General features: G+C 41.5%; 1 protein-coding gene across 2 annotated transcripts in view; it reads left to right on the top strand.

Moving 5' to 3' along the window:
* The window catches only part of MKNK2 (MAPK interacting serine/threonine kinase 2), a 104,500-nt gene that overhangs the window by 55,972 nt on the left and 35,276 nt on the right, over nt 1-13,252 (top strand). For both annotated transcript variants that reach the window (XM_056570972.1, XM_056570963.1), the window contains exons 5-7: nt 5,870-5,967; nt 7,848-7,927; nt 8,162-8,235. In XM_056570972.1, the coding sequence (XP_056426947.1) occupies nt 5,870-5,967; nt 7,848-7,927; nt 8,162-8,235 (252 nt within the window). The remainder of the gene's footprint in view (nt 1-5,869; nt 5,968-7,847; nt 7,928-8,161; nt 8,236-13,252) is intronic.

The raw sequence follows: 13,252 nt of genomic DNA on the forward strand, positions 1-13,252 counted from the left end.
CATCTCCCAGACGGGATAGGTGCGCTTCAGCAGAGATGGGACTTCAAAACAGTCTATGCATTTCCTCCGTTCCCTCTGATCAGCAGGACTCTGCAGAAGATTAGCATGGAGAAATCCAGGGTTATATTCATAGCCCCAAGGTGGCCCAAGAGAGGATGGTATGCCCTACTTCAACACCTGTCCATAGATCATCCTTATCCTCTTCCCATAATAGAAGATCTTCTAATGCAGGGTCCGCTGTTCTTCAAAGACCTGTCAAGTCTGCAGTTGACAGCTTGGCTCTTGAGCGGTCGATTTTAAATCAGAAGGGTCTCTCTTAGTTATTGATACTCTTTTGAAAAACAAAAAAAACAACAACTTTGGCAGTCTACTGGAAAAAGTTTGTCTCCTTGTGTGGTTCCTGTCCTCCGGATCCCTTGAATCCTAATATCCCTCAAATACTTTATTTTCTTCAAGACTGTCTGGACAAGGGATTATCTACTAGTACTTTAAAAGTACAGACTTCAGCTTTGGGTTGTTTTTTTGACTCCAATATTGCTGACCACAAGTCGATTAGAAGATTCTTTTGGGCTATGGCCAGATTGAAACCCAAGATATCAAATCTATCACCTCCTTGGGATCTAAATCTAGTCCTTACTGGTCTTACAAAGGAACCTTTTGAACCACTTTCTAATTCTTCAATAAAATTTCTTACTTGGAAAGCCGTTTTCTTGACAGCCATTACAAACGCAAGAAGGGTAAGTGAAATTCAGGCGTTACCCATCAAAGAACCTTACCTAACTATCCTTGAAGACAGGATTATTCTAAAACTAAATCCGGATTTCCTACCAAAAGTAGTGACAGACTTTCATAGGTCTCAAGACCTCATCCATCCCACCTTCTGTAACTCTCCAAAAAAAACAAGAAAGAAGAAATATTCCATTTCCTGGACGTGAGAAGGACAATCCTTCTTTATTTAGAGCAAACAAAGGATTGGAGGAAGGATCTAAATCTTTTTGTCCAGTTTCAAGGCCCTAACAAGGGGAAGAAAGCTTCTAAAGCCTCTATTGCTAGATGGGTAAAGTCCGCTATCTCTGAAGCTTACAGAAGATCTGGGAAACAAATTCCGGAGCATATAAAAGCCCACTCAAAGAGAGCAATGTCTGTCTCCTGGGCTGAAAAGTCTTCTTCATCTTTAGAACAGATCTGCAGAGCAGCAACATGGTCTACACCTCACACCTTTTTTAAACACTACAAGCTGAATGTAGACTCGTCTCAAGATTTGGCCTTTGGACGGAAAGAGCTTCAAGCTGTGGTCCCTCCCTAGACATTATCTGGTATGTCTCATGTGTGGTGCTGATGTTGTGATGAGGTGAAAAATGGGAATTATGACTTACCGATAATTGTTTTCTTGAATCATCACATCAGCACCCTTTAATCCCTCCCTAAGTTGTATACCTATGTTTGTTATATATGTATGCTTCTTAGTTAATTTGTAAACACTGAGGGGTTGTCTGGGGAGGGGCTTTTTAACCTCTTTGTGCTCTTTGTGTGGTGCTGATGTGATGATTCAAGAAAACAGAATTATCGGTTAGTCATAATTCCCATTTTTTAGGTTTAGTGACCAAAAGATGGTCCCTTGGAGTAGCTTTGGCTGTTCTATAGGCCGAAGTAAGGACATGGTCAGGATATCCTCACTCTTTAAATCTCCCCCTCAAGTCTCTCGCCTGTGCCACAAACTCAGCCTTACCCGAACAGTTCCTCCTGAGGCGGAGATATTGCCCTTTTGAGATCCCCCTTTTCAGGGGGACCGGGTGACAACTCTACCTCCTCAGGAGGCTATTTCGAGGTGGCCTTATGATAAACAGAGGTATTTAGGTTGTACACTTTTTGAGATAGTAAGGTCCGGAAAAGCTATTGATTGACCTTCCTTTTACATATACCTTTGAGAAGCAATATGATTAGAATTTATTAACTCCATAAATTCCGTCAACTTTATATTGGTACCTGTCCACAAGACAAAAACATCTAAATATCGTGCCCATAGTGTGGCATGCTCATAATAATTTTCTCTCTCTTCGACAAACACTATGGTGGCATCCCACCAGCCCAAAAAGATGTGGGATCAAGCCCTTATGTATTTTCGACAAAGCATAGAATGTGGGGGTAATGGGAGAAGTTGGACACAGGCATTCAAATTCTTAGTCATCAATTTATTTGTTCTAGCCTCCTGTAAAATGATGGTGAGGGTTTCTCTGTATTTAGCCGTAGGGTCCTGTGCCAAGATCTCAAATGACTCCTTCATCAAGGATCCTGTGACACATGCGTTTATACTGGTTTCTCTCCAGGACAACAATGTTACCCCCCCTCCCCCCCCCTTATCAGATGGCTTGATTATAAGAGAGTTATTGTTTTCTAGTTCCCTGAGGGCTTGTCTCTCTTTATAACATAAATTGTTACGGAGTGTACGGTCTTTGGTTTGTAGATTTCTCAGGTCCCTGGTCACAAGGTCCCTAAAGATCTCGAGCCTTACTTTTCTTGTCCTTACTTTTGGCTCTTAGTTCAGTGAATGAACCTTCACCTCTGTCCCTCTCTCCCATTGCCGATAAATCCGTAAGATCTCTGATTGTATTAAGATCCTCCGGTGTAACTCCCAAATCCTGGCATTTTTTACGTTCTAGATTTTGAAATTACTTGTGCCAGCCTAGTTTTCTGGTAAATAGATGGATGTGTTTTGTCCATGTAAAGGAGTCAAAATTAACCGTCGGTACAAAAGACAACCCTCTACTTAGAGCCTGAGTTTGTATTTCTGTCAAAGGATGATCAGACAGATGGAGAATCTGCGGGGTATTGTTAGTTTTGCATGCTGAGCCTACATCTTCCCTCTGCCAACGGTAGGTCGAAAAAGGTACAGGTTCTCCCCGTCAGAAAAAAAGAGGAAGAGGGAGTTGGATGGTGTCACGGAGGAGCTTCCACATGCTTGTGTTTGGTTTCTCACTGTAGCCCATGAGCTTCCTCTTCCCCTATATCTCTGATTCCTGTCCCTGCCTCTTCCCCTTTCTCCGCTCCCCTTCTTCCTGTCAGAAAAATCAGTCTCCGATGAGGGTTCTGTCTCCGTCTCTTTCTGCTGATTTTTGTCTAGGACTAGGTAAGGCTGGGTTCCCATTACGTTTTTCCCCATACAGGAGCGCATATGGAAGGGGGGAAGCTAAAAAACTTGCGCTCCCGTATGCCTGCGTATGCGCTCCCGTATGTAATTCATTTCAATGAGCCGACTGGAGTGAAACTTTGGTCGGCTCATTTTTCCCCTTATGCGATTTTTCCACGCACCTAAAACTGTGGTCGACCATGGTTTTAGGTCCGGTTGTAAAAGCGCATACGGGGCAAAAATGAGCCGACTGAACGTTTCACTCCGGTCGGCTCATTGAAATGAATTACATACGGGAGCACACATGCAGGCATACGGGAGCGCAAGTTTTTAGCTCCCCCTGCCGTATGCGCTCCCGTATGGGGGAAAACGTAATGGGAATCCAGCCTGAGTCTTGTTTTCCCTGAATTCTTGGAGGTCTCTGACAAACGGAGTATGTTTTCTCTTTTAGGTTATAACATAATCTCTGGGTTTGGAGCTGGGTTTCCTTCACTACAAATTTAGGGTCGCCCCTTAACCTCACCGTGACTTCCTGCTGCTGCCTCAGTTTTTTGCCAGAGACCTCCAAGTTCTGCTTTTCTTCTTTCAGAAGTATTTGTAAGAATTTAATTGAACAATTTGTGTCCGCCTCCTCCCACCTTTTTAAGACACTTGGAGTGCGTAGTCTAGTAGATGGTTAAATAGAGACACGCAGTCCTCCGGGGACTATTTTATTTTTTATGTAGGACTCAAAACTTTGTACTTCCCAGAAACTAATAATATATGATTTATGGCACTGGGTCAGCTCCTTAAAGACTGCTTTCAGAGAGGGTGTATACTTAGCTTGGATAAAGGTTTTATCAGAAAACACCTCACAGGCTTCATTTAGCCAGTCATCCACATTTGGTGTGCCTGTAATAAGACTTGACATTACCACGTTTAGATCAAAATAATGTAAGAATAGATAAAGTAGGGTATCTAATCACCTATCATAGGCAGTTCTCCCAGTCCAAAAGTATAAATGATACTATAAATAAAACTTAACTTTCTCTATCTGCTCCATTGGGAGACACAGACCATGGGTATATGCTGCTGTCTCGAGGAGGCTTGACACTATGGCAACAGAAAAGTCTGCTCCTCCCAGCAGGGTATACCCGCCCACAGGCATCTGAGGTAATCCGTTTTAGCTTAGTGTCTTAATGAGGTAGACACTGGTCTGGGTTCTCCCCAGACCAGGTCTCACATTTTTTGTTTTCTAGTTTAGGGACGTTTACATTTTTATCTCCCTTATCTTTTCTGTTTTCAGGTGGGGACTCGGGAACATACCGTTCACTGTTTTCCCATTTGCGATTGAGGGGGCACAGGCAGTGTGGATGTACGGTCAACCCCCTCTCGCCAACGGTCAGCGCCTGGGGTTGTACCTCATGGGTCCTGGTCCCCCTACCTCCCTGCTCGTCTCGCTACAGCCCAGCATGATGCAGGTGACAAAAGCTGACTGAAGATTTCCTTAGGCAAGTTCTTCAGACTGAGGTGAGTATTTTCCCCCCCATTTCTTACAAGTAGGGAACTTGCATCCTCTGGAGACCCAAAGTTTTGGCCCACTCTTTATTCATTGGGCAGTTGTTCCCTAATAGGAATCAAATTGCCGCCATCAAATTGACAGTCCTCACTGACAAAAAAAAAATGTAACGTCCATTTTAGTGAAGACTGTGCAGTCAATTTGGATTCCTAAGTGGCCAACAAGCCCAGGAATTATTGGCTCATAACCATCCGGAACTGGGGTCTAGACTGGGTCACCTATAAGGGGGACAGGGACACTACTATGAGGGGCCTCTAATAGCTTTGCCCTGTGGCCCCGCTTCCTAGGGGGCTCATCACTAAATGATGGGGTGGGGGGAAGAAAGCTGGGGTCTTTCTCCTCTGTCATTGGCGGTCTTGGTTTTGGTGATAGTGATGGCTCTGATGGGAACAGTCACCCTTATTTTCCTGAGACCCGATTGGCTGGGAAAAGCAGTGATGGGATGCGTTGGTCAGAATTGAGCGGCCAATAACGCCGATCACTGTTATGGGGTGTGTGTGTGTGTGTGGGGGGGGGGGGTGGATATCAGCAGTCATCCCAGCCCAATCACCACCTGGCAAGCAGTGGTGATCAAAAGAAGGCCCAGGCACCAAGGAAGTTTCTGTGCGCCCTGTGTCCTGAAGGGGTTAGTAACCAAACAGGAAGTACAGTATGTACTTCATTAGTATGTGGGTGCATAATTAACACTACTTGGAGAAAAATATGTAGTACAGGATGTAGTTAGTAGAAAATACAGAAATAAAATATGTTTACGTACAATATACACTCACCGTCACTAGCCTGATCCACAGAGGAGGTTCTGTCTTGGGTCAGCTGATAAACTGCTCACAGATCCCTCCCCACCCAGATCTGTATGATGCTATCACCTCTGGGGTCAGGAGGCTGTTTTCATGTTTTTTTTTTCCCCCCCCTGCATTTTCGCTTAGCCCTGCAAGCCACTCAGTTTATGGAACTCCTAAAGTGGGATGAGGGAGTCCAGAGACTGATCCCAGGCTGCACTAAAGGGAGGGTGCATGGAAGCAAAGTGGATGAAAAGGGGATATTTTGGATGCTAGAAACACTTTAAATTACATTAAATGTTTGTATGCAAGTTTTCATGGTTCTTGTTCATGTGTGTTGTTTCATTTGAGCATTTTGTCTAAAACTTCTTTAAAATTGTTGGTGTCTTTCATTTATCTGTATAGATGTGTATCAGCTTCAGGATGAAGTGCTTGGTGAGGGAGCTTATGCCAAGGTCCAAAGCTGCATTAACTTAATCACCAATAAGGAATATGCTGTGAAAGTAAGTGTTTATGGTTTTAAAGCTGTTTTTATTTACGTTGATGTCTAAAAACTCCTTCTTGGCATCTATTCACATCTGCTTTGAATGTGCCATTGGTGTCTAAAGTTAAGGGGAGAGATTTATCAATACCTGTCCAGAGGAGAAGTTTGAGTTCCCCATAGCAACCAATCAGATCGCTTGTTTAATTTTTCAGAGGCCTTTTCAAAAATGAAATCAATCCAAGTGGTTGCTATGGGAAACTCAGCAACTTTTCGTCTACACAGCTTTTCATAAAGCTCCACCATGGAGCAGTAAAATAAATAAGTACAAAGGTGTGAAAAGACTCAACTGTGCGGTTATTGGCTTTCTCTGTCAGTTTTATTTGCGTCTAATAGCTGCAGACACTTAGATAGCTGTTATGGAAATAAAGTGAACAGTACCTTTACCGGAGCTGATGATGGTTAAACTATCGCCTTTTCATTTCTCTGGCAAGGCCAAGCTGCTCAAGTGTTACAGCCCCTTGCTTGCCATCACTTCCATTCCCTCCTTTATTTATGTACAGGGCTCTGAACAAAAGTCAAGGAGGGACTCGGATGTGAGGGACAGTGAGGAAACTTGCCAGGCCGTGGCAGTTGAGCTTTTCGAACACACCACCTTGAAAAGACACGGTTTGCTTTTATATGTTGTCTGCAGCAAATGCAGCTGGCAGATTTCTTTTAACCCCTTCCCTTTTGGTGATTTTTAATTTTGTCACTTAATGTTTTCCTCCTCGCCTTCTAAAAATCATAACTTTCAATTTTCCACCTAAAAATCCATACAAGGGCTTGTTCTTTGCGCCAAAATTGCACCTTATATTTATTCTATAGGTCCATACGGTCGCATGGATACCCAATTTATATAGGTTTGATTATATTTTACTACAAAAAAAAAAATTACAACTACAAGCATCAAAATTAATACTTTGAAAAAGGTCCTCTTCTGACATCTATAACTTAATTTTGCCGTTATTTTGGACTTTGAATTTTTTTTTATGTGTATGCCATTGATCGTGCAGTTTAATTAACATTATATTTTTATAGTTCGGACATTTACGCATGCGGCGATACAACATATGTTTATTTTTATTTCGTTTTTTTCGGAAAATGGGGGTGATTCATACTTTTATTAGGGAAGGGGTTAAATCACATTAACTTTATTTTTTTTTGCGCGCTGTTATAGTTCCCATAGGGCACAATAACATTGCACACACTGATTTCCTACACTGATCACTGCCATGCAATAGCATGGCATTGATCGGGGTAATTGCCGCTCGACTGCTCCTGCCTGGATCTCAGGTACGGAGCAGTCATCGGACAGTGAGGAGGCAGGTAGGGATCGTCCGCGTTTCCTGCATGCGGTTCAGGATACCGCAATTTCATCACGGCGGCCCCAAGAAGCACCACTGAGCTATCTGGCAATGTTTACTATCATTTTAGACGCGTCTAAAGGGTTAATGCCGGACATCAGCCTGATTGGTGATGTCCGGCATTAGCCGTGGGTTCTGGTTGCAGATAGCAGCAGGGACCCACCTGCTGAGCGCGTGTCATGCCTCTGGAGCCACAAATGGACGTTAATGAATGTCCATTTGCGGCAAGGGGTTACAAGGAATCAATAAACTGTATATATTTTTGCCTATGTCCTGTATCAACACGTGTTTATAATTTATTAGAGGTTCCTACATTTTCTTTTTACACATACAGTCAGTTGCTTTATACCTGACCAGATTGAAAAGTTTCATTAGTGTATTTTTTTTTTTTTTTTTTTTAAAGCAAACCAGTCTCTCTTCTTTAACTACAGTGTTTTAGGACCATGAAATATGACTAAATGTATGATAAATTTTCTGTTTCTGTCTCTATCAACAGATTATAGAGAAACGACCTGGTCACAGTCGAAGTAGAGTGTTTAGAGAAGTAGAAATGTTATATCAATGTCAAGGCCACAGGTTAGTGTATTCATTGCACGTCTCATTTCACTGCTGTTATAAGGTGATCGAAGAGTCCACACGTCAGTGAAAATAACTAGATTTTTTTGTCAATTTTCCACAAAAATCCACAGCAAACTATTGTAACTGTCACAACTTAGCACAAATTGAAGCAAACACAGTTTGATGATCTTAATGTGTGGACTTGCCGTCTTAACATTTGATGTTAAAGCCTGTTGCTTTCATTTGTCACAGTAACGTCCTGGAACTAATAGAGTTTTTTGAAGAAGAGGAGAAGTTTTACCTGGTATTTGAGAAGATGTGTGGTGGTGAGTAAATGTGATACAGTGGTAGTTCAACCCCTTAACGACTGTAGATAGATATATATAGAGAGAGAGAGAGATGCCATGCGGCAGCTTGAACCAAGCTCAGGAGCTGAGCTCGCTTTATATCAATTTGTTTCCGTGACTAATGCCAGACATCGGCAATCAGGCTGGTGACTGGATTAAGTTGATTACCACATCTGAAATGCCCAAAATCTACTGCCAGTAGCTCAGTGGAGCTGATTGGGACGTCTGCGGCACAATCGCAAAGACACGATCAGCTTAGAGGATTGCAGGAGGGCCCTTAACTACCTCCTTGCTGTCCGATCAGTACTTCAATGCTTCAGAAAGCCATAAATGGAAATTATCCCCTTTTTCTAATAAGTGTGAATCACCCCCTTTTCTCATTTTGTAAATAAAATGTGATCAAAAATAAACATGGATATTGCTCCGTGTGTAAATGCCCAAACTTTTTTAAAATATAATGTTAAATGGGCACTGTCAGATATAAAAACTTTTAATATGTTGTACATCTTGGCAAAATTATAGATTTCTAACATACTTAAAAAAATGTTCACATTTTATTAAAGAAAACTGCCTTTGAAAATCCCACCACTAGGGGCCCCCTAACATCCTAGGACATTGATGAATCACACAACAGCATGAGCGTGTTCAAGGGTCATGGACACGAGATGGCTGATTGACAAGACTGCAGGAGGAGCACAGCCTGCAGCAACACTGCTGTAACAAAGTTTTATCGAACATGTCTCAAAACTACAACTCCAAATCCCCGTCAGCTCAGTCGGACTGATCGGGACCACCGCGGTGAAACTGGGTTGTCCCGATCAGCTGTACAGACACGAGGTGGGTCCCTATCTGCCTCCTTGCTGTCTGATCACTGAATTACTGCTCCGTGCCTGAGATCTAGGCAGGAGCAGTCGAGTGGCGATAACACTGATCAATGCTATTAGAGATGAGCGAACTTACAGTAAATTCGATTCGTCACAAACTTCTCGGCTCGGCAGTTGATGGCTTATCCTGCGTAAATTAGTTCAGCCTTCAGGTGCTCCGGTGGGCTGGAAAAGGTGGATACATTCCTAGGAAAGAGTCTCCTAGGAATGTATCCATCTTTTCCAGCCCACCGGAGCACCTAAAAGCTGAACTAATTTATGCAGGAAAAGTCATCAACTGCCGAGCCGAGAAGTTCGTAACGAATCGAATTTACTGTAAGTTCGCTCATCTCTAAATGATATTGCAGAGCAGTGATCAGTGTAGGAAATCAGTGTGTGCAATGTTATATGGGGGCTATAACACTGCAAAAAAAGTGTTAATAAATGTGATTTAACCCCTTCCCTAATAAGTCTGAATCACACCCCTTTTCCCATAAATAAAAACCTGTGTAAATAAAAATATAAACATATGTGGTATCGCGGCGTGCGTAAATGTCCGAACTATAGAAAATCTATTAATTAAACCACACAGTCTATGACGTACACATAAAAAAAAAGTCCAAAATAGCTTATTTTTGCCACTTTATAATATGAAAAATGAATAAAAAGTGATCAAAAAGTGGTCAAAACAAAAATGGTACTGAGATCACTACGCAAAAAATTAGCCCTCATACTGTCCCATATGTGGAAAAATAAAAACTTATAGGGGTCAGAAAAGGACATTTTTAAACGTTTTCATTTTCCTGCATGTAGTCGTAATTTTTTCCAGAAATACGACAAAAAGCAAACCTATATAATTAGGGTATCATTTTAATCGTAGAAACGGAATGATTTCTTTTTTTGTTTTTGCCGTAGATTTTTGGGTAAAATGACTGATGTAATTACAAAGTAGAATTGGTGTTGCAAAAAAAAAAGCGATCATACAGATTTTTTGGTGGAAAATTGAAAGGTAAAGAAGAAAAAACTAAAATGCAAAAACTAAAAAATGCTGAATGCTTAAGGGGTTAAACTGCATTGTCAATGGTTTGTGTTAAAAAATAAAATGCATATTTCTGGGCATTTCATATACCAAAAAATTAATAAAAGCAATCCAAAAGTCACATCAAAATTTGCATTTTTCGAACTTTGAAGCTCTCTACTTGTAAGGAAAGTGGACATTCCAAATAAATGATATGTTGATCCACATATACAATATGTCTAGTTTGTGTTTGCATCATACAGTTGACATGTTTTTACTTTTTAGGGCTTTTTTAGTTTAGCAGCTATTTTCCAATTTTTCATGAAAATTTCAAAATGGGAATTTTTCAGGAACCAGTTCAGTTTTGAAGTGAATTTGAGGGTCTTTGTTAGAAATACACTATAATGGACCCCATTATGAAAACTGCACCCATTAAAGTATTCAAAATGACATTGTGCAAATCACCAATTCAGACCTCAAATGTACATAGTGTGCTCTCACTTCTGAGCCACTTTACACCCACATATGGGGTATTTCCATACTCAGGAGAAGTTACGTTCCAAATTTTCTTTTACCTCTTATGAAAATGAGGTGTGGGGCAACACCAGCACAGCATGTTAATGTAAACGGGGTGAAAGGAGAAAAAAAAAGTACGGAAATACCCCATATGTGACCTTAAACTGTTTCCTTGAAATACGACAGGGCTCCGAAATGAGAGAGCGCCATGTGCATTTGAGGCCTAAATTATGGATTTAAATAGGGATGGACATGGCAGTGTTCCCCAAACAGGGTGATCCAGCTGGTGCAAAACTCCCAGCATTCCTGAACAGTCAATGGCTGTCCGGCAATACTGGGAGTTATTTTGCAACAGCTGGAGGCTCCGTTTTGTAAACACTGCCAAATAAGACGTTTTTAAGTTTTAACGTTTGGGGGGGGGGGGGGGGTAGGAGGTGTAGGAGGGTGTATATGTAGTGTTCTACCCTTTATTTTGTAGTCTAGTGTTTTTTTAGGGTACAATCACACGGGCGGGGGTTCACAGCAGGTTTCCCGCTGGGAGTTTGAGCTGTGGAGGAAAATTTGCTACAGCTCAAGCTTAAAGCGGGAAACTTGCTGTAAACCCGCCCGTGTTAATGTACCCTGTACATTCACATGGGGCAGGGGCAAATCTCCAGCTGTTGCAAAACTACAACTCCCAGCATGCATGGTCTGTCATGGCATGCTGGGAAGTTGTAGTTTTGCAACAGCTGGGGGCACAAAGGTTAGGAAACACTGAGTTAGGTAAGTGTTTCCCAACCAGTGTGCCTCCAGTTGTTGCAAAACTACAACTTCCAAGCATGCCCAGAGAGCCGAAGGGCATGCTGGGAGTTGTAGTTTTGCATCATCTGGAAGTGCACAGTTTAGAGACCACTATACAGTGGTCTCTAAACTGTAGCCCTCCAGATGTTGCAAAACTACAACTCCCAGCATGCCCAGACAGCCTTTTGCTATCTGGGCATGCTGGGAGTTGTAGTTGTGAAACTACAATGCAGCAGTGAAGATCACTTACCAGATTTTCACTGCTGCCGCCGGTCCCCCGCTGTCTGCCGCCGCCATCTTTGCCCCGCTCTGCCCGGACTTCCAGAGCAGGGATCTCAATTTTGACCTCTATCAGCAGTCATCCCGTTCCGATCACCGCGTCCTGAGAGGGGGTGATCAAGAAACGCAGTGCCGTAAATGTACAGCGCTGTGCGCGAAGTGACACTTGGCAGCGCCGCGTATTTACGGCGCTCATTGTTAAGGGGTTAAAAGAATCTGACCTGTTACTTTATGCATTATTAACTCTAAGTTGCTTTTATTTACAATTCTGTTTGAGATTGTTCGTGACGTTTTCTACTTTAACCCCTTAAGGATGCCGCCTGTTTTTACCTTTAAAAAGTACCTGTCACCAAATAAGCTGTTCTAAACTGCCTCAGGCTATGTTCCCTAGCTACTCCTAACACCCCTCGCGCCCTTAAACAAAATGTCAGAGCTTAAAAAAGCTCTGTATCATACCTTTTTCTTTTTGCTCACATGTGCAATTTCCCAGCAGGAGAAAGTGGGCGTTTCCCAGCAGACATGACATAACTGAAGCCTGGCTGCAGTGCTGTGAAAAATAGAAGACCTAAGGCTCTGTGCAAGTTTCAGTCTGTGTTGCTATCAGTGACGCGCTCCTGCAGGTTTCAGTCTGTGCAGCTTTCTGTGAGAATCTGTGGAGCTTTCACTTTCTGTGCAGCTGTCAATCAAGCTCAGTGCAGGGAGAAGGAGGAGACCAAACTTACTGTATTGCAGCAGGGAAAGTTTTTTTTATATCACATTTTAAACATTTGTTGATGATTTTAAAAGCAAGTGAATGGAAAAGTGTCTGCTAATTACACAAGGAAACAATAATATATTGTTTTATTTGGTGACAGATACTCTATAATGACCAAGCCCAATTTTTCAAATATGGCATGTCTCTTTAAGTGTTAACTGACATGCTTTTGCTTAGCAATATGATTGAGATTGTTTTTTCATGACATATTGTACTTTATATTCGTGGTAAATCTTTGATTCATGGAGCATTTTTTGTGAAAAACTCCAAATTGTGGAAAATTGGAAACATTTTGGCATTTTTTATTAAATTTTTTCATTGTATGGTAAAAATTATTCTGTGGGTCTGTACGATACCCAATTTATATAGCTTTTTTGTATTTAACTTCTCAAACCCCTTTTTTCCCCTTTTTTGTGTTGTCATTTTCTGACAGCTACCTTTTGATCTTTTTTATTTCACGTTTTGGACCAAAATACTACCTTTTGATCTTTTTTTACTCTACGTTTTGGACCAACGTTTGCTTTTTTTTGTATTTTTAAACAGCTTTCTCCGTTCGGGATAAATGCCATTATTGTTTTATTGTACTGACCATTTTGGACGTTGCAATACAGATTATGTATAGGTTTGGTAGTGTTTTATTTTTTATTTATTTTTTTAGAATATAGGGCTTTATTGGGGGAAAAAGCATATATTTTTATTTTCTTACACTTTATTTTTTTTAAACCCATTTTTTTTTTTTAACTTTTTATAGGTTATACTAAGCTGCAGTACATCTGTACTGCAGAA

This window comes from Hyla sarda, chromosome 1 (genome assembly GCF_029499605.1).
Source record: "Hyla sarda isolate aHylSar1 chromosome 1, aHylSar1.hap1, whole genome shotgun sequence".
In the NCBI taxonomy this organism is placed as follows: Eukaryota; Metazoa; Chordata; class Amphibia; order Anura; family Hylidae; genus Hyla; species Hyla sarda.